Here is a 21,313-nt window from a genome sequence, read left to right as displayed (position 1 = left end):
TCGTATGCATCATAGTGGTCCTTCTGCTACTTGAGCCACCAAGGTACCGCCTCGCCTATTAGGTGCATGGATGCTAGAATGCACCGCTCGTTGTCGTTCATAGGCATCACTGAAAAATAACTTTCAAACTGAATGAGCCACGAAGTCAACACTAAGAGTTCCTGCTTACCATCATACCATGTGAAGTTGAGCTTTCCCCCTGTTGGTCGGAGTAGAGAAATGAGGAGTTGGCGGTCCTGTTCTTCCTTCTCTTCTCGAGCGGTACGTTCTCGGAACTCCTTGGCCTCTTGAGCCTCGCGGTACCGGAGTTCCTTGGCTTCTCGAGCCTCCCGATCATGTTCTTCTTTTGCTTCCCGACCTTCTTGCTCGGCTTCTGGAGCCTCTCGATCACGTTCTTCTTTTGCCTCTCAAGCTAGCGCTCTCTGGCAGCCTGCTCATGATCTTCCCATATTTCCTGAAGCTGGGTGATGTGCTTGAAGAGAGCCTCGGACTGTTGTTACTACATCTGCATCATAGCCTACAACATGGCTGTCATGGCAGACATGGAAATGTCTGCAGGATTACGTGGTGGTTAGGGGTTGGAACTTGATCCCTTCTCCCCTCCTGTTTTGGACTGTTCACTAGCGCTCATGGTGTCCTTACCGGATCTTGTCTGAACCATAAACAATGGGGGATGTACCTAAACTGACCTTCCCTATCTAAGGAACAAAAACTAAAGCTCTGATACCAATGTAGCGGGAGACAGATTGACTCACTCTTTCTTCTGCTCAATATTACCTGAACTGAAAGAATGATGCACTCAAAACACAAGTGATACTGTGGAAGTGAATGTGAGAATCAGAGGGAGAGAATATAGTGGGCCTCCCAAGGGGGAAAATAATAAGTGAGCAATGATTGGCCTAGAGGGCTGAATACAACTGTAGAGAACAAGTACTGTATGGAGGGAGAACGCTCACTACAAAAGAGAACTAAAGGCTGCTGTCCCAGACTGAACCGGGCCGAGGACTAACTGAAGAAGGGTTGGAAGGGGCTGCTGGGCTGCTGTAGACTTCTCCTGTCCTGATCCTGGTCCCAAAGGCTGTTGCTTGCTGAGGCTAGAAGCTCTGAGAGGTGGATGAAGAATGAGGCCAAATGGTTGGCCTTATATAGGCTTTTAGGTCAGATTGACCGACCTGGTCGGCTGGTCAACACCGAACGGTGACCAGGTCAGTCAAAAAGCAACGTCATCCAAAAAGTCAGCTCATTGACCTTTGACAAAAAAAGTCAACTCTACATTTTTTGACCTGTTCTGTCTTCTAGGGCTTCCTGGCGATGTTTGATGGCACTACAACTTGTAGGTAGCATGCCATGGGCTGCGGCTGTGGATGCCCATGATACACATGGACAGGACTAACAGTAAAAGCTAGGCTGCCACATGGACAGCACATGGGCTGCCATGTGGGCAGCAAGCAAACAAAGCAAACAGGGCTGCCACGTGGGCATCACAGGGGCTGCCATGTGGGCAACACAATCAAAGAAGTACCTGGCAGTTTGGAGTTGTCTTGGAGGTCTGTCTTTGTATGGAATAGCCACATGGCATGCATCGGCATCTCGGGGCAGTACTCCACAGTCTGCTGGCCTGGAACAGGTGGCCTGGAAAGATCATGGTGGGTGGAAGCTGTACAGAATATCCACGTGGCATCAACCTAGGTTGTTGCAGATCTGGTGCCCTGGAGCAGGTTGTCAACAGCCTGGGATCAAGCAGAAGTTGTATGAAAGCTTGGTGCCTGTGTTTGGAGCAGTACGGAGGAGGCTGTATGGAGCTGTACAATGTGCAGCAAGGCTGGAACAGGTCCAGAAACCAGGCAGAATAGAAGGAGCTCTAGGGCGACTGATTTGCGTGGAGAGCTGGATAACACCCGGGGCAGAGCAGTAAAATGCCTAGGCTAGTGGCAGGCTGCCATGCGGCCAGTCAGTTCTGTAAATGCAGCAGACCAGCTTGGGTCCGACAGACCAATGGGTAGGCTGTTCCAGTCTGTGGGTTTGGGGCTGGAAAGCCTATAGAAGGAAGCCTTCAAAGGTTCATTCTCTATCCATTGTGTGCAGTTTGTGGAGCAAGCAGCTTGCGTCAGGGGTCTTATCAAGGAGCACCTTGTGGAGCAAAGAGAGGCGGTTGACTGCAGGGATCAAGGAGCACATGCGTCTTCACCATCAGCTGCCTTCAGAGCAGCAAGGAAGATTGGATCAAACGGGGAAACTTGTGCCTCAATTCAGAGCAGCAAGGTCAAGGTTCCATAGCAAGCACTGCCTTACAAGGGGCTGTCTAGGAGGATCAGCTGGAAGGTGTGATTGCGGGGCACACTTACGAGGCCAACTCAAGCTCTAGGAGAGCACGCAAGCCAAGTGTTTGGGACGTGCCAAGGAAGGAGAAGAACAGCTTTGTGTATGTACAGGGGTCCACATCTAGTCAACACTCCGTTGATAGAGGGTTGCTTTTGCATTGTGTCCACATTGGACGGAAATATATTTTTCTGGTTCCACATCTTCTTTTGAGCATTGTCTAATTATTATTTGCACATCTATGCATAATACACATCAAGGAAAGAAGTTTTGGATTTGAATATACCACTGTGTGAGTTCCTTGACTCTATAACTCCACTTTGGCGTTAGTCTTCCACTGTGCATACCCTATGTTGTGTTCTCTAACATTTTGTGCGTCTGATATTGGGCCATTATGTTGTTATCAATTTCTGGTGGTTCCATGTGAAAAGAAAATATAGGTTATTATATTGTTACCAATTTCTAGTGGTTCCATGTGGAAAAAAAGCATCAATAGATAAAAGGGTGATTCAGCCTACGGATGTGTTTATGCAAGCTCGTATTACCATGTACCCATGCACTTGCCCATACCTTGTAAATCTCTCCTTTCTATGTAAAGCAATAAGTCTTTGTTTGCTGTTCCGATTCCATTAGTTGTGTGACTGCTCTTTTAGAATATGTGAGATGAGGTTTACTTCGGTATGATGGTAAGACCGAACCCCTAGTGTTGATTTCTTGGCTCAACCAGTTCGAGAGTTATTTCTCAGTTCTTTTGCTTTTTAGGTATGTCAACCTTTTGTTTCCCTTTTTTTTTTGTTTGCTCATTTCTCTTCTCTTTCGTTTTCTCTTTTATTTCATTGTAGAATTTTGGACTTTAGAGCAACAAAAATCTGAATTTGTACGATTAGATATATTCTAGTCTTACAAAGGTATATATATGGGGATGAGATCTTTGTGGGTACAATTATGAAACAAATCATGGAGAAGGGTACTTTATGAATATTTGTGAGCGACCTTTTGAGACTGAGTATTTGAGATAGGTTTATTGAGAGGTTCATACAAATAGAGAGCTGGAGTTTGCGTAAGATGTGCCATTCCTACTCATAGGATGGCTGTACCTAAAACACATTTGTTTTCAACAAAGAAATGGAGAAATGCTTATATTAAATAAGTGAAACGTTATTTGGGGTGACATGTGAAGCTACGGCCAGGATCGCTGCATAAGAAGGAAGTGTGAAGGAAATCTAAAAAGGAGTTTTTTTGGTCTTGCATGCTTGTGTGTAATGGAGCTCCTTGCTTAACTTTCTTATTTTCAAGAAAAGTTATCCCCAATTGTAAGGCTTCGATCTGATGAACATGGGATAGTACTTGCTGAGAATGTTGGGTGAATGATTTTATTCTAGTAGCCCATCTTGGGACTCGTTTGACAGGGCTGTGATATCCAACTGTACAAGGCCTGGAGTCTGCCCACAGATGCCGCAAAGGGCTAGGCGGGGAGCTGTAGGAGTAGTAGGGGGTGTGATGGGGTGAGTCCTTTTGCTTCATTCAATGATCAAGTATCGATTGCCATTGATCTCTAAGCTTCTGGGCACACATTTTTGGGGCTTGCATTGCCCCCCACTTTGGTACATGCTATCTGAAAAATGGGCCCTATCATGAAATCTACTGTTCTAAGTAACTCTACGTGGCCAGCCAACCAACACAAGTACCTGATTGCAGCCATGTGTTGAGAGTAGCAGCATGTACAAATCGCTATGAGCAACAACAGGCATCATGCATCTACGACAATAGGTGCAATACACATCAGCAAATTGGAGCGTTGATAACTTGACCTGACAATTGGTGTACTATGCTGCATTTAGCGCTGACATGATGACATCATCGACCAAATTCACCGAGCATGCATGTCACAACCACGCTTCTGCAAGTGCAAGATCACATAGATGGGCCTTTCTCAGGCTTAGATAGAAAACTCTGATACCAATGTGAGCTGCTCACTTGAATCGCTCAGGTACTCACTATGTAGGAGACTCGCATTGTCACCCAGCCTTAGCAGTCATCAATAGAGGCACACGAACTAGAAGCCCTGGTGCTACATTTATTGTATCGTTTCCTAATTTTTACTTCCGTGTCTACTTCACAACATACTTACACCATGGTCTAGAGCCCACATATCCTTATGTAGGGCCACTTCCACATATTAAGTTGGCATTGTGATAAGACCAATGGGCTTTTGGAACCCATTATCTTGCCACCCCCATGCCCTGTGGTCAATTTCTATTGGCTATTGATGTACTAGTCCACTTGGGACATCTAGTACAGTTAGGACATTGGGCTAGTGCTAACTCTGGTTTCCTAACTCAGACACCCAGCCAAGGGTAATGTCACCACATTCCTAGTTTTGTAACAGTCCACCCTATTTCTTTGATCTTATATCTTTACGTTGATGTTATTTGTCATCCCCACAGCCTCACTTGCAATACCCTCAGCAATATAAAGCATGTAGATTTATCACTTTTGCTTCATTAAGCGAGACCATTGTGAGGTTACAATGGTGACACTGGTTGTGTAGACTCCTACAACAAGGAAAGCTCCATATAAAGTCAATTACACGTGATCACACATTATGTAAAACATATAATATTTGAATAATACAATGATGGAATATGTGAGGGCGCCAACAATGTCTAGTCCTTGGGGTTCCATTGCTTGGTACCACAATTAAGCTGAACCTAGAAGCTATAAAGTAAGGAGATTCAGTTTCTTTCTTCTCTGTTAAGATGCAACTTTAATTAATATCAGTAATTCCAATATTAGAAAACCTTGAATGGTGTAGTTGGTTGCTAGCAGTGTTGTCATTTTAGAAGATGTTTTTTGTAGCGATAGGTGGGCCTATTTAGCTTCCCAAAAAAGGTGCTCTTGGTCTTGTGTTAACATGAGTGGTAGTGGGTACCAAAAGCCAAACAGTGTCCGAATGTCATTTGTAATCTTCTAAAGTTGAATCTGGGTTTCTGGATGTTGTGAATGGGGGAGTGAGTGAAAATAATACTTGTTAATGACTATTAAGGGGATCCATCAACTGTTTATAACAGAAATGATAAGCATTGGCTGAGTCTTTCTGGGGCTCCTTCTCATCCTCTGATCCAACTTCTTTTACTAGAAACCAAGAGATGAATACACAAAGTGGCTCTTCTTTCTCTGCCAGATGGTCCTTGAAAGGTCAAACTGCCCTCGTAACTGGTGGTACGCGTGGTATTGGGTATGTACACAAAACATGAAGTAGTGTTGTGGTTTGTGATTCTTTTTCGGGAATATTTTTCAGTCTCTAATGACTGAGCTAGTTTTTGAGTAAGGAGTTTAGTGGAACCTTTGGTGGAGAAGATAAAACAGCTCATGTTTCAATACTTAGTATTTTTTTGTTGCAGACGAGCCATCGTGGAAGAGCTGGCTGGACTTGGAGCAAGTGTTTACACATGTGCACGCTCTGAAGAAGATCTAAATAAGTGTTTGAAGCAGTGGTCAGAGGCAGCTCTCTATGTTAAAGGCTCTGTTTGTGATTGTTCTTCTCGTCAGCAAAGGGAGGCGTTGTTCAGTAGGGTGTCGTCATGTTTCAACGGAAAGCTAAATATTCTGGTATGGCTTATCACTATGTAGGCATATTTACACAAGGCCCTTATATATTTCTTTTAGCTTGCTTCTGACACCAGTTTGTTGTAGCAAATCCTGTGCAAGAATTTCATAAACAGTTTTTCAGATTGTCAAGTCCTTAGATCACATTGTTATTCTTTGGGATTCAGGTTCCTGGTAACTCCCAGTATGAAGCATACAGATTGTTAGTCTCTCCCATGCAGTCATCGTGTGACTTGGTTCTAGCCTAAAACTTCATTTAGTATACCTATACTACATTTACTGGATTGAACTTAAGCCTTGCACAATATATTGGAAAGAGCCAGATAGTAGCTTACTGTCAAAATTGATATAAAAATATAATGAATAATTTGAGGAAAAATAATCTAACTTGGCATGCAATGACTTGTCAGCTGATCTTTATGCATGTGGATTTTAATACCGAATTCTGTGGCTCAGCCTACTGTTAAAGTATCGCATCTCATAGTGAGAGAGGGCTTCTATGTGGGTGTGCCTGCCGGGAAAGGCTTGGATTAGGTAGGCGTGATAGGCTAAGTTAGGCAGGGGCCAATGGCCCTGGGTAATGGTTGGGTTGGGACCCAGTTTGGGCTCCCAACCATAAACCGACCTGACTGGTTGCGTTAATCTGACCCAGCCTGACCCTACTTGGGTCGGGTCAGCTGACCTATGGGTCGGGCCAGGACCGACAACCTGGTCAGTTTATCTGGCCAGCCCAACAGGCTGGCTGGGGGCTATAAAAGCCTCCCCTCCATGTCTCACTTGTGGGCCAGATTCCCTTACACTTAACCAGCCCCTTGGCTGTGGTTTGTATCTCTGGATCTGGATATACATTTGCTATTGCCTATCTTCTCTGTGTGTTTCACTCTTTCCGGATGTCACTCAGGCAATCCCTTTATGACTTTATGATTGCCTCTTAGTTTGTCAGATAGATTACTCTGTCTATTTGTCTTGCAATGAAATCTTTTGATATTGTAATAGCGGGTCCTCTCTTTGAGGACTTCTCTTCATCTCTTTCTCTCTGCTTTGTGGACTGTTTGTGCCAGGACCAACAGTAGGAGTACAAGGTTTTGGAATAGCTTCATGGGACCCCCCTGTACGAGAAAGGAGTATAAGCTCGATGGCACGAACTATTCCCACTGGAAGCTCAACATGAAGAGAAGGTTTCTTCATAAGGGTTTGTAGGAGCTTGTTCACGGAAGTCTGAATGCCCCAAGAGCTTTGTCCACTGGAATGCTGCCCGGGAGGACCAGTTTTAGGAGGAGCTCAAGGATTGGGCGGATCGGGACTCAAAAGGCGCATTCAGCCTTGGTTAGGACAGTCACAAAGGAGGTTTCTCCGCCTGAGAGAGCCTGAGGTATGGTCTAAGCTAGAGGACCTCTATGCTAGGGATTCAGCCATGCATGCTGTCACCTTGTAGGGACAGATGTACAACCTTGAGTCCCCCAACGGGAGTTCCAACTTCCATGCAACCATTCTCGATGCAGGCAAAAGTTCTCCATGATCAGTTACAGGCCATGGGTGCTGCCCTCACCACAAGTCAGCTGGCAGCACTCATTCTTACCAAGCTTCCTCCAGAATATGACATGGTTGCCTGAGTGTTGAGGTGCCAGGTCACCACGAGTCAATTGGACTTTGATGATCTAAGCTCGCTCTTCTTGAGAAGGAACGAGTTCTTGTCTTCTAGGGGAAGCTCAAGATCACTCCAAGTGTTAGGTGAAGCACTTTCGACAGTGCACAAGATAAAGCAGATCAACTGTTACAAATGCAATAAGAGAGGGCATCTGGCTACAGATTGTCGGTCTAGAGGTAAAACTAAGGACCAGGACTCAAGAGTTGGACTCTTCCTCCCAATCTAGTGGTTCCAAGGCAGTTGTTGCTAAGAATCTCCAGACTACCCCAGCCTTCTAGCACTAGTTTTGGGTTCCCCAACGGGCCACAACCAGAGAAGGCACATGTGGGAGGGAGTGGGGGCTGGTAATGGCCCCGATCATTTGAAAGTTTGGCAGGCAATGCATGTCTGTGGAGCTATGGACCGGATGAGTTCATAGCTCATTGCATGACCTCGCAGACACTATGTACATGGTGTGTACTGGAGCTTGTTGTTCGAGGTTTTTGTTCGTGATGCGTTGACCGGAGGATACAGATTGTGGTATGTTCCACAAATCATTATACCCCACTAGGAACTCAGTGCACACAGATATGGGAAATCATAGTTGAGGTCATCTCATTTGTTGTTTGAGGTGGCTTTAAGGTTCGAGGTTCCAAGCTATTTGGTGCTCTCTCTGAGGTGAATCTAGTAGGCGCGCTGTTGGAGGGTCCTTGGTTGCATCTTGATCGGCTTGCTTCTTCAAATTATTGTGCTTACCATGAGCTGCAAAGAGGTTGTTAAAGTATGGCATCTCATAGCGAGCGAGGGCTTCTATGTAGGTGTGTCCGCTCGGGAAAGGATAGGATTAGGTAGGCCTGATAGGCTAGGTTAGGCAAGAGCCAATGGTCCCTAGGTAATGGCTGGGTTGGGGCTCAGTTTGGGCCCCCAACAAGGTCGGGTTACCTGACCTGACTGGTCGCATTAATTTGACCTCACCTGACCTTGCTTGGGTCGGGTCTGCTGTAACCAAACCTTAAGATACTTGAAAATACTTTAGCAATAAAATCACTGCTATTATGACACTTTTGAGTAGTTTGCAACACACAAAACAGCTTCTGGAACAAATCGCAATATGGCACTACTCCCTGGAATAGCTTGTAGAGGATCTTGGGCACCTTAGACCAAATTACAGCAGTGCTAGGCTCCTTGAAATCAATTCACAGCAGGTCTGGGTGCTTTGGAGTCAATTCGCAGCATCTCTGGGCACCAGGTAGGGCTGGAAACCCTAATTGCAGCATGTAGATGATCTTCTAGAAGGGCTGGGAACTGGATTGCTGCAGCTGCACTCTTTCTGGGCACTTGTACGCGTCAAAGAGTCAAAGATATGATGCTGGAATGAATCGCAACTCAGCCTGGAAGTGAGTCACAACAATAGAAAGAGGGGTCTGGGAGAGAGAAAGAATACAAGACACTACACTAGGTCTTAGAAATAAGGGTTGGACCCAAACGAAGGTCTTTATTGCAACATAAATTCTTTGTACAGCTCGATCATGAAAGAGCATAGGTCTGAGTACAATCTTGAATGAATCTGGGGGGCCAGGGGCCTTTCTTCTATAGACTAGGCCCAGCAAAAAGCTAGGGCTTGCTTTCTAAAAGCTACTTTTACAAAAAGCCAGGCTAAGTCATTTTCCTTCTAAATTTGGTGCTCTGGAGCTTTTAGGCGCCTTTTAATCTTGTGGGCCCTCCTTTTAATGAGGCACCCCCTTGTCTTTATTTTTTGAGCCTTGTGGGACCTGCTTTTTATACTTTTCTCCCCACTCTTGGGTTCTTTTTGCACTCTCTTAGGTCCTACACATGGCACAAACAAATTCCAACACATTAACCCATTAAAGGTTAGCGAAATGCATGCATTCCTAGTTCTTGGACTAATCCTAGTCCCTTGTGGGCGTCCCCACAGTTCTCTTTTACCAATGCAAAGCAAAAGTAGTAAAACTTATTCTAGTGAACCAAAGTCTGTTTTCTTTGACCATAGTCAATCTGATAAAGACTCTTCTTTATTTCTTGGGAGAAATACCAATTGGTGACATCCCCTCGGCTTGTAATGAGTTGTCCTCAAGTAAAAAGCTTCTTGATATAGTTGTAAAGCTTGGGGATACCTCCTCTCTTGGCATCAATTGCCTAAAAGTTTTGGTACTTGGCAAGATACCTACAGATAAACTTGCCTCTGGGTGCTTTTCTTCTTTGTGTGGTACACAGTCTGTTCTTGTTGGAGGGTCTCCTCCATCTCTTCCACCTAAAGTGGATCTTGGAATCTAGTAACTTATGATCATTGACTTAGATCAGTCTTGTGGCATTCTCTGCTTCTTTTGGCCAACTGGCCTTCTAGGGCACTAGGCAGCCACACGCCCCTCTTTCTGCATCTAAAACACTTGCTTTCCGGGTGGAGATTCTTGCTTTTCTTTGGCATTTCCTGCTCTTTAAGAGCATTGGGCAGCCATATTCCCTTCTTTTTCTTGGCATTTCCTGCTCTTTAAGAGCACTGGGCAGCCATAGGCCCTTTTTTTTTCTTGGCGTTTCTTGCTCTTTGAGAGCACTGGGCAGCCATAGGCCCTTCTTTCTGATTCTGGATTGATTATTCCATCCAGGCATTTTCCATGCCACTACTATGCAATAATCCTCTTGCTATGATCAACCCACGTGAGTCCTTTCAATTTGGTGCCATTTTCAATCATATTGGTCCAAATTCCTTGGAATGACAAAGCTCTCGACATCTCCGTTTCTAAGAATCAACATAATGTATGTAGATACAATCAGAGAAGTTTCCCATACAGTACTTATAATGTCCTTCATTCTTGGCAAATCCATGCCCCTTTCACTTGGAGTTGACTGCTTCTTGTAGAGATAGTTATGAAATGATTGCTTCTTCCAAGGGCTCTGTATTCCCCTCGGCTTCTTTGGCTGCAACTCCGTCTTTAAATCTGAATAAAAAGGAAGCAATAAATCACATGGCCAATATTTGGGCATATCACACTCATTGACTTCTCATTCATGAGAGGTGTCTTTTTGAGACAAGTTCAAGAAAACAGTTCACTTTTCTCCTTGTATTGCCATACAAGGGTTAGATCTTCATAAGGCAAACTTTATCAACATAAAGGACATACTTAGCCTTAATAAAACTGTTTCTTAGAATCTTTCCATATCCTCTTTCTTTGAGAATCCTCTCAAATCTTTCTGAATGAAGTGATAATCTCCATACCGATACTCATGCTGGTCAGACTTAATCTTGGAGGTTCTCAAACTTTCCAAAAGGACTTATAACTGACAGATGAACTGTAAAATTCTTCGCTTTGGCCATAATAATCCATGAGAAACCATAAGAGTACTTGTATAAAATAACTCCCAATGGAAACTATTGAATAATAGAATCCTGAAGAAAATACTGTGTCAATAATGACCATAAAATACTGCCTTATTGAGGGCTGGTACTTGAGCATGTCATGTTCCATAGCAAGAAAAAAACAAAACTGAATATCATAACTGAAACTCCTCTGGAACTGAGATAATATAACTTGAAACTGAAATTCTTTGTCAATAATGACCACATGGAATTCCGTCGGATACTTGATCATCTCATTATCCATAAGAACATAATTGATGATCATGACTAGTTATAATAACTCAATTCCCTAATTGAAGATCATAAAATCAGGCGCATGACTATCAACTTGCCAACTCTGAACATACTACCCAGTCCAGTCCAAACGTACAAACAATTAACCAGCATTGCCATTTTTCAATTCGCACCCTAGATGCTGGCCCAAACTGTCAGCACTTGTAGTAAAACTGCAAGCAATCTTGAAAACACAGATATTTTTGCAGCCTAAAAAGCGAACTGGCAGCTGGAGAGACTCAAAAAGCTCTATGAGAAAACCACGAAGAAATCCAATAGCAAAAGGCGGCAATCGATAAAGGAAATCCTGCTAACAAGCCTCTCTATGCTCTATGACCGCATAGTTTATGCAGAGCAGGTGGGAAATGACTTAGGAGCAATTATGTGTTTTTGTGTCCATCCCTGCACAAATGCACAGTGGGGAGCGGGTAGCAGCACATCACACTCATTAGGGACCTCCGCTTGGTCTTGGAGTTGGATACCACCGCCAGCTTCCCAGTGCCTCAAATATCTTGCCCGCATTGGGGTTAAAAGCTTCCATGCCTCAGGCTTGGTGTAGTACTGGTAGATCTCTTCCAAAATCTGAGAACGTTTTGGATGGTGAAAATAATTGCTGTGGGTCGAAACAAAGTTTCTTGTGGTGTTGCACGAACTATTTCCAATTACTTCCACAAACTACTGCTAGCTGTTTGAATATCACAAACAGCTTGGAATTGACTATGAATAGTGAACGACCTCAAGACTAGGTGCATGAGAAGAGGAGACAGTCCCACAAGGAGCACATCATCCTCCGCTGAATTGACCTCCACAAAATCACCCTCCACGTGTAGGCTATTGCACACCAGGTCCTCTAATAATCTGAAGGAGGAGGAAGTTCAAGTGAGGCACAATGGCTCTGAGGGAGATCCACAAGCACCAACGCTCTATGAATCTCCTCATCCCAAAGGCCAGTTTTGCTAGGTTGGTATGTGAGATCCTATAAGAGTTTAATTTGAGCCAGATGACTTGCTTTTTTCGATAGGGAGGAGTGGAATCCCCTTGGAGAACACCAGTTGAGGCATTGCTAGCATTACAGACAGTTCCTAGATCTCTTTAATGACACTCAGCTTGTGGCCATCCGTAGAAAGTGAGCAAACACCGATGGAAAAGGCATCTAAATGGTGCTTAGGTTTAGAATAGGCAAGGATAATGCTTTAGGTAAATAGATTTAGATATCTAGGTTTTCTGTTTGGGCATGTACATGTCCCAGTTTGAAACTTCATCTTCTGGAATCTCTATGGTATTTGTATTTTCTTCATGAAATACAAATATGCTTTCTTGCACTTTCTTTCTCTATGAGAATCTCTATTTTTCCTTCCAAAGTTGTTTATTGAGTTTTTGTGTATTTAATTTAGTTTATTTTAAACTTGCTACAAAGGCATCCAACTCATCTCTTTTTTTTTTCCCCAAAGAAAACTCATATCAAATTAATCTCAACATCAGGAAGCTGGTTGGAGTTAAGCCAATGCTGAATGATGAGCTGAATGAACCAAACCACTGATTGAATCTTAAATAGAAGTGGAAGCAACTCAGGGATCTCAAGCTTGTGACACTAGGGCCAAGCTCTGATACTACGTAGAAAACCATCATGGAGAGAGGGAGAAAGATAGAGTACTCAAGAGCAATCGACATGGTGCAAGACAAAGACAATGGCTATGGTGGGTTGTAGATGAACATGGGCTTTGAGTAAATGCAAGAGATGACAGCTCAATAGATTGGCTTATCATTTCATAGACCAAGTACATCATCTTATACCCACTTCAGGGTACCTCCAACCACATCATTTCTTAGCTCAGTCTCGATACCTCATCACCTACATTACTCAGTCTTGACTCCTAAGGGTCGCGTGACCTCCTTCACACACTCCACAAACAGTCTTTTCACGACTCTCTCAAACACACACAAATTGCACACATACTGGGTGCCCATATGAACACATGAGCAAGACCTTCATCGCAATATGTAAATACCAAAATATGTGCAGCATTCCCATGTCTTCGAGCATGGACCCGGTTGCCTCATTAAGGTGGCTATTTTCCTCTTTGCCACTTCACTTTGTTAAGGAGTATAGGAATTAGTGAACTGTTGTGTTATGCCTTGTTTGCTGCAAATATTTTGTACTCATTACCTCTGCACTTACCCATTTTGTCACAAAAGGAGATATGTGGCTGTACTGGATCCAAGGCATACATCATATTAAGCCTTTTCAATGTGCAAAGGCTATTGGTGTGAGTGATTCTTCTATGCTAAAGATTTGTTTGGATGTGTAATACTATTGTTTACTCACCAAATCTCCTCATTCTGCAAGTCCCAACAACATTTCATCTTTTTATTGTTGGACATGTAATACTATTGTTTGCTCACCATATCTCCTCATTCTGCAAGTCCCAACAATGTTTCATCTCTTTATTGTTATACTTTTCGTGTGTTTGTGGCATCTGCTTCAGGTCAACAATGTTGGCACAAATATCAGAAAACCAACTGTTGAGTACACAGCTGAAGACTTCCTACACATGATGTCAACAAATTTTGAGTCAGCTTACCACAATGCACAGCTTGCCCATCCGCTTCTCAAAGCATCTGGCAATGGAAGTGTCATTTTTGTCTCTTCAGTAGCGGGTGTAGTTGCCATTCGTTCTGGCACATTATATGCTGCAAGCAAAGGTACATTCACCCTCTCTTTCATACAAAAGCATTAGTGTCTTGTAATGACTTTTTGTTTTATTCTGAGTGGAAAATAGTGTGTTACATTTTAAAGTAAGTCACATGATTACACAAGCTGAGCGCCAACGAATTAACCCAAAGAGGTGGCTTGCTCTGCAAGAGCTGGCTCAGGTACAATTGATGCAGAAGACTTCATAAGCTCCCTCCCTTGGCATTTAGTGTGTGGTGTAGCAGGGTCACACCTCTGTTTATAGCCCCACAATAAGGCTGATAAGTAGGTCAATAGGCTTCCTAAAGGCTGACCAGCATTTGGGCGTTTCGCCCAGCTTGTGTAAGTGTATGGTCTGTTTAACCCTGATTGGTGTGATTCAACCCAGGTCAATTTGAACCAGTTGATCAACAGTTGTTTGGTTGATTGTTTAGTTCGGTTGACCCAGTTGCCTGAAATTTTCCGTGGGAGCTATAATAGTTTCTAAATTGGATCCCATGTGGCCCTTTGATGGGCCCCAAGAATGATTCGTGGATGGGATCCTCGCAGGAACCCATGGGTAAGATCAATGCGAGAATATGCCTGGCACCTGCCATGGTCAAGTGTGGGTCATCATCTCTTCCAAAACTACATCCCTGTGTGCACCTCTTCCAAAAATGATATCTGACCTATGTTTTCGTTCTTGTCATGTATTGGTCTGCATGTGGACACCTACAAACTAACCTTATCTCAAAAACCCTGCATTGTGTTTATATACCTTCGATGTATGCCTAGTCAGTGGACCGATGCTGATGTAAGACTCAAGCTGGCCTCACTTGAACACCCTCATATTAGCCCAATTGCCCACTGTTTGGTCTACCACTGTTGAATAGGATAATGCACACACTCTCTCTCTCTGCCCCACAGGGGAGGTGGAAAACGAGCAGCATATCTCCTAAGATGCAGGGCCTATGCTCACATCAGAGGAAGATATGATGACAACAGAGGCAACCTGAAAATTCTGTTAGAGCAGCCAGCTACAGAGCTGGGGAGTTATCTAAAAGAAGTTTTGGAACATCGCAACAAGATACTTGGGCTAGCACACAAGCTAGATCCTGAAGGGTCTCAAGAGTTTAATACAACTGTTGAGGATAGTGTAAATTGCACTATCTAGATAGGGCATTAGGGGGAAGTCCTAACCCTAAGGGGTTCATCAATACAACATAGTGTACAGGTAGCTATATCGTGTGCACCTCTCTCTCTCTCTCTCTCTCACTTCCGCTATGATGGTACTTGTGAGAGAGTGTTTTCTATGAGAGAGAAAGCAAGCCCTTGCTCTGTCGAGGCAACAAGCCCTCCTTCATGAGGCATCTTCATTTCTGCTCTAGCTCTTCTTGTAGAGCTCCAGAAAGCTCAGGAATCTGCTTCCTGGAGCTGGAGCTCTAGTCTTTTGAGTGATTATGGTTCTTGTGACGTCGTCTTCTTCATATTAGAGATTTCCGTTCTGTGACAGATTTTTGATTGAGAGAAAGAGATTGAGTTCGAGATTCGGAGAGGAAATCCATTTGGGCTTTAGAGTTTCTGAAAGCCACAGAAAGAAGGAGAGTTCTTGTTTTGAGAGCTCTATTGTGACAAGATTCATCTCTTGTCACAAAGAGGTTCTGTTCCATCGAAGGCCCGACTCCAAAAGCTTCTCCAACAAGCAAGCAGCTGGCCTCCAACGAGCATACAAGCAAAGCAACAGCTTCAACACAAGGCACCACAGCATCAATGAGGAGCGCCAAACACGGCTCCATGCTCCAAACTCAAGCTTCCACGCCTTCAACGGCTCAAAGGTTCTCTTAGATCCGAGGATGTTGCAACTCAACAACCAATGCTTCCACAACCGCCTACTGCAACACCAACAGAAGGGATGGGCATCCAGCTCCTCCATAGCTCCATTCAACAATGTCTTCCAGACTTGACTACAACGACAGCGGCTCTTCTACCAACGTCCTTCTAGCAACAGTCCAAGCAATAGCACCGAAGCTCCTTGACCAGCGAGGAGGCTCCATTGACGGAATTCCACGACAAACGCCTTCAACTTCCATCAAGCTGCATCAACAACTTAGAGCATGCAACGACCAACTACATCGACGACCAACTTCTCCAACAAAGGTGACTCAAAAGCAAAGCCTCCAACCCTTCAGCCAACCACGAGTAGCAACCAAACGTCGTGTAGCATCGACTCATCCAATGCAGTCGACCATCAGTCTAACTCCTACACGGCCAGAGCGCATGTAGCTCCAAGCACTACTCCGCCAAATGCCTCCCATCACCCCCCTTCACACTACGAGGCCTGACTCCAACACAATGCTTCATCAACAGCAGCACATCAAGACTTCATCTTTTGCAGTGCATCCAATGTAACGTGACTCCAATAGAAGAGCGCAACACACCGGTGCGACTCCTTCAGCACAGACTCCTTAGCTCCAAGACCACGAGCAAACGACCTGCAACAGACGTTGAACGTCCTCAATGACTCCCACCCAACACAGCGACCCGATTGAAGACATAGTTGCAACAAGCAACACTCATGAACGACCCGGCCGGCTCGAAGCAGCTCTAAACTGTTCTCTTGGCATTTGGCAGTTCAACATGTCAATTTAACACTTGGAAGTGATCTTCCTCGGATTCAGGATTGGCATTCTTCATGCACATACACATGCCACCCATGTAAAGTCACACATTGTTGACTATTTTCTTGCATTGGTTCCTGCACATATCCATCAGCCTTGTATAGCCTCTTGGCTACGCTCGACACATTGTTGTCATCATTTCATTATAGGCTTGATCCTTGGCATACACACTTTAGTGCAAGCCCCCAACGGCACCCGAGCATAAGTCCCATAGAATCAGCTCTCATACAGTGTTCTCATGGGTAGACACTCTCGCCGGTACACCAGTAAAGCCTCTTGCATAGAGCACTAGACCGCCTCCAGCATGGAGTTATTCCGATCACATAGTAGATGATACACTAGTCATGACTCCGGACGAGATCCATGAGTGGAAAGAGAATTTTCTTCGACCATTCATTGCCATAGGGTATGTACCAGTTTACGACGATGACTTGAGCCTCATTGGTCGTGAGATTGACGCAGATGTTCCACATGTTAGCATGGATCAGCCCACACATTCTGATCATGCACATTTGTCGGTAGGCCCTTAGCATGAGGCACATTTGACGGTAAGCCCTCAGCATGAGGCACTTCCATTGACATCAGCACAGTCTGATTATGGTGACGCACAACCATCACATTTATGCATGGATCTGGCTCTATTTACAGTCACCCCAGAGGATGCAGATACATAGCTGGAGTTCAGTTACGATCATGGAGTTATTCAGCAGGTAAGTCCTCAATATGAGGCACTCACATCTCTGGCAGTGTGCAGAGAGACATACCACGGCGCATTTAGCTCTTCAGGTGATTCCATTCTAGCATCCATCACTGATGTTTTCACCACTGACACGGATTATATCTTGGACACAGTTTCCTTTAGCAATACAGATCAACAGATCAGTCTTCAGGACATTCTAGCATCGGCTTAGTCATGCCGCATTGCACCACCCTTGGATATAGTGATCACCACCTCTTTCGATCAGTAGATCATTCCTCAGCATGAGGATATTTATGCATCAGTGGAGTCCTGCCCTAGTGCAGTGGACACCATCAGGTTCAGCCATTGCGCAATCTGGGGCACCTTAGTGTTTCAGCATGCACTTATGGTTGTAGTGTATAGTCCTTACTTGATGCATATTAGTGGTTGGATCCAGGACTACAGATCGATCCCTACATCAGCATTCGGCACTGCATATGCCATAGGGATATCTTATGTTTTATCATTTGTATTTCAGGCTTCTAGGCCTTCTTACTATCAGCTCCTTCTTGATGAGCCTATGACAGATGCTACATCCCATGCCGACGGATGTTTAGCCATACACACAATAGACGACCTTCAACTCATGATAGTTGAGCATACAGGTTCGACCGGTTGCCATACCTTGTCATTTTTCAAAGCCTCTTCTTCAGTGGAGTAGTGTATCACACTTGCACCTTCGGCCCCAGTTTTGCAGCCCCTGGATCACTCTGTCCACTCTGAGAATGCAGCCTTCTTTGACCCCGCATCATTCGACAGAGATTATAGCTCTATTGCAACATATCTCACATATTGCTATCAATTCTTTTGGGGTCGTGACACTCTTATATGTCGCAACCTCCCGGATTCTTTCTTCACAGCTAAATCGACTAGCTTCACATGCAGATGCTTCTTCTACTACAAAGCAGCTACACGGTCCATGACGACTTATGACATGTTCAACTTTGACATGTTCGGCATGCAGCCATACACACTGTTCTTCACGCAGTCATCTTTCGATCGACCAATCTTTGATTTAGCTAGACTTTACTTTTTGCATATTTCCTTTTTCTTCCCTTCAGCCTATTTTCTGGGTTTTATTCCCAAAGGCGAAGGATGACCCACAACTTAAGAGGGAAAAATGCACAGTTATGTACATGATCATAAGTTGTACTCATTGTACATGCTTTCGCTACGTAGTCACTATGCTCACACATGCACATACTACCTTGATTCTTTTCAGTTTTGGATGCTATCATATGCACCAAACAAAATCCACAAAAAGGTCTTATACATGCACCCTCTACTTAACCAGTACAATTTAAAAGAGGGTGTTAATAGTGTAAATTGCACTATCTAGATAGGGCATTAGGGGCAAAACCTAACCCTAACCCTAACCCTAACCCTAAGGGATTCACATGTATATATTCATGTTTATGTTCAATACAACATAGTGTACAGGTAGCTATATCGTGTGCACTCCTCTCTCTCTCTCTCACTCCCCACTTCAACAACAACCATATCACATCATCATCTCTCTCTCTCTCTCTCTCTCCCCACTCCAACAACAACCATATCACATCATTATCATCTTTCTCTCTCTCTCTCTCTCTCTTTCTTTCTTTCTCTGAAGCATGGAGGGAAAGTACAGGAGGAATGGAAGAAAGAAAAGGCAAAGCGTGAAGAATGGGTAAAAGAAAAAGCGGGATGGGAAATTGAGAGAACCAACCTCCAAGACAAGGTACATGCAATAGGGACTGATATACATCAAATGAGAGAGACACAAATGACCTCAAAGGGGGGCTGCAAAGCCATGGAGGAACTTGGAGCAGAAAATGCAACTCTCGAGAAGGAGATGGCTACTAAAGGAAAGGAAGAGATAGGGATCAGCAGCCCCGAAGAAAGATTTCATTTCTGAGGTCCTAGAGGAAGAGAAAAGTAGGACCAGCAAGGCTTTGAATGCAGAGACGCAGGAAAATGGGCTGCATACAGAGATGGCAACGAAGATCTGGGATATCTTTGCAGCCCACCGGAGAGCCACCATAGTGCCCGGTTTTGGATACTGAACCCCAGCTTTACCAGCTCCAGTCTTTTGAGATTTTGAGCCATGTAGCTTAGTTTTTTAGGATAGCATTCAGCAAGGGCCCTAGTGGCGCCCTTTGCTTCAGCCCTTTGTGGCTTGTATGAATTTCATTTTATTTTTATACTTTGTCCCATATGCTCGTGAGGCCTCCTGCGGACATTAATACATATTTCTTTCTTTCTTTCTCTCTGTTTATGTATTGGTGCCATTATGATCATGATTATGGACTTTTTTTGTACTCATCATGGGTGTTGATGCCCGCTTAGTGCCTCCAACCTCTCTTACCGTTGTATCAGGTTTCTGTTAGTCTCATAGACCCTTTGGTCTTCTGAAGACTTTTAATACACTTTGTTTCTTTCTCTCTCTCTTTCAATCATGGTTTGAGTGTCTGCTTCCTTCCAAGGCTGTCATATCGCCCTCAACAACATCGTTCATGGAACTAATATTATCCCTATTAAAGGCTAGCAACACCAACTTGTAATTTTTATGATGATTTTAAGACTACATTAATCCAATTTCAAATTAAATAACAAAATATGCAGAAGCTGTAAAAATAGGAATTAAATAAGTAATTATGCTGCTGAAAATGCAGAGAAATTGAGCTGGTCGACACTTTCCTGCACGTGCGGCTATACGTGTGAACACCTGAGGCCATATTGAAGCTTTTCATCACCGAGTGAGGTTGTTCAATAGTAATTATGCTGCTGAAAATGCAGAGAAATTGAGCTTCTGTTGAGCACCTGAGTGTGAGCTACATCACGAGCTTGAACATTGAAAGTTGATTGATAATGTAGTACGCATAGACATACCTATCTCATGTTGTATTGGTTCATGTCACTACTAAGGGATTTTTCTTATGAGACATTTATTAAAAGAACATATATCATGGACATGTTTTTTCGTGATGTAAAGTCTTTAGTGCACACTATGGCTCATCTATCATGCCATGATATGTGAGGATGTGGGGTTCACATTCCCACGTTCCCAGTAGTTGTTGTTTACCGTCCTGTTCCTAAAACTGCTGCACTTTTTTGCTCAAACATAGGTGTTTTTTGTTCTTATTAGCAATATGAAAGAGTATTGGTTCTTGTTTTAACTGATTATTTGGAGTCAGGTGCTAAGATAGACTAAAGGATGGAGACAAGGCTATGTAGAATATTCACATTTGCGTAAACCATGTATTAGTTAATGAAGGATAAACAATCACTGTTTACATGAAATTTTTTGAGCAAGAAGTATACGAATCCCAAGCTTGGTGGAGTATATGTTCCAAACTTAATAAAAATTAGGCGATTAATTGAATTCCTTTGCTTTCAATTGAACTTAGAGCATCTGGTCATAATCTTGTTTTGCTTTTACGACTAGAAGCAATAAGAATGATTCCACAATTGTCTAGGGTGCCAAATTCCTCTCCCCCTCCCTCCCTCCCTCCCTCCTCACCTCCCAAATCCCACACACAGACACACATGCATGCACACATGCGGTCAAAGAGAAGGATTTTTCATTAAGCTCGAAAAAAACAAGATAGACTAACAAAGGCATTGTGGTGCTGTGAGTGCTAGCCTCTTGTGGGCTTCTTCATATGGTTCCTGGCTTAGTGCCTATGATAACTTTGGTATAGCCATGAGGAGCCATGACAAAAATTCTTACAAGAGGTGTTGAAGGAAAGGAGAGAGTGGGAAAGAGCTGAGTGCACAAGAGAAGGAGAGGCTCACTCTCCATCCTCGACCTCAGCTTCTTGCTGCCCTAGGAGACAGCCAAGTACGAGCCCTAGTAGAGCTCAGTATGCAGCCTCTATTGCACTCCTCTGCCTCCTGGATGTAGGCATGGGGATGTGTGAACTGCTGCTCCTGCTGTTCCCAAGTTTGCTGGCTTGCTGGATAGGTAATGAGGGCTCAATGGGCCCCTTATATAGGCCTCAAGGGGCTGGAAAACCCACCGACCCAGAGCCTCAATCTG

At 44.0% G+C, this 21,313-nt stretch overlaps 1 protein-coding gene across 1 annotated transcript in view; it reads left to right on the top strand.

Moving 5' to 3' along the window:
- Positions 1-21,313, top strand: part of LOC147897232 (NAD(P)-binding Rossmann-fold superfamily protein) — a 47,210-nt gene that overhangs the window by 16,462 nt on the left and 9,435 nt on the right. The window contains exons 3-5 of the mRNA XM_087380018.1: positions 5,459-5,557; positions 5,724-5,931; positions 13,691-13,907. Of these exons, the coding sequence (XP_087236144.1) occupies positions 5,469-5,557; positions 5,724-5,931; positions 13,691-13,907 (514 nt within the window). The 5' untranslated portion in view covers positions 5,459-5,468. The remainder of the gene's footprint in view (positions 1-5,458; positions 5,558-5,723; positions 5,932-13,690; positions 13,908-21,313) is intronic.

Source organism: Dipteris shenzhenensis, chromosome 10 (genome assembly GCF_047967505.1).
Source record: "Dipteris shenzhenensis isolate YYH24624 ecotype China chromosome 10, Dip_SZ_1.0, whole genome shotgun sequence".
Classification (NCBI taxonomy): Eukaryota; Viridiplantae; Streptophyta; class Polypodiopsida; order Gleicheniales; family Dipteridaceae; genus Dipteris; species Dipteris shenzhenensis.
Note: the sequence above shows the minus strand (reverse complement) of the source record. Positions and strands in the feature narration are given on the sequence as shown.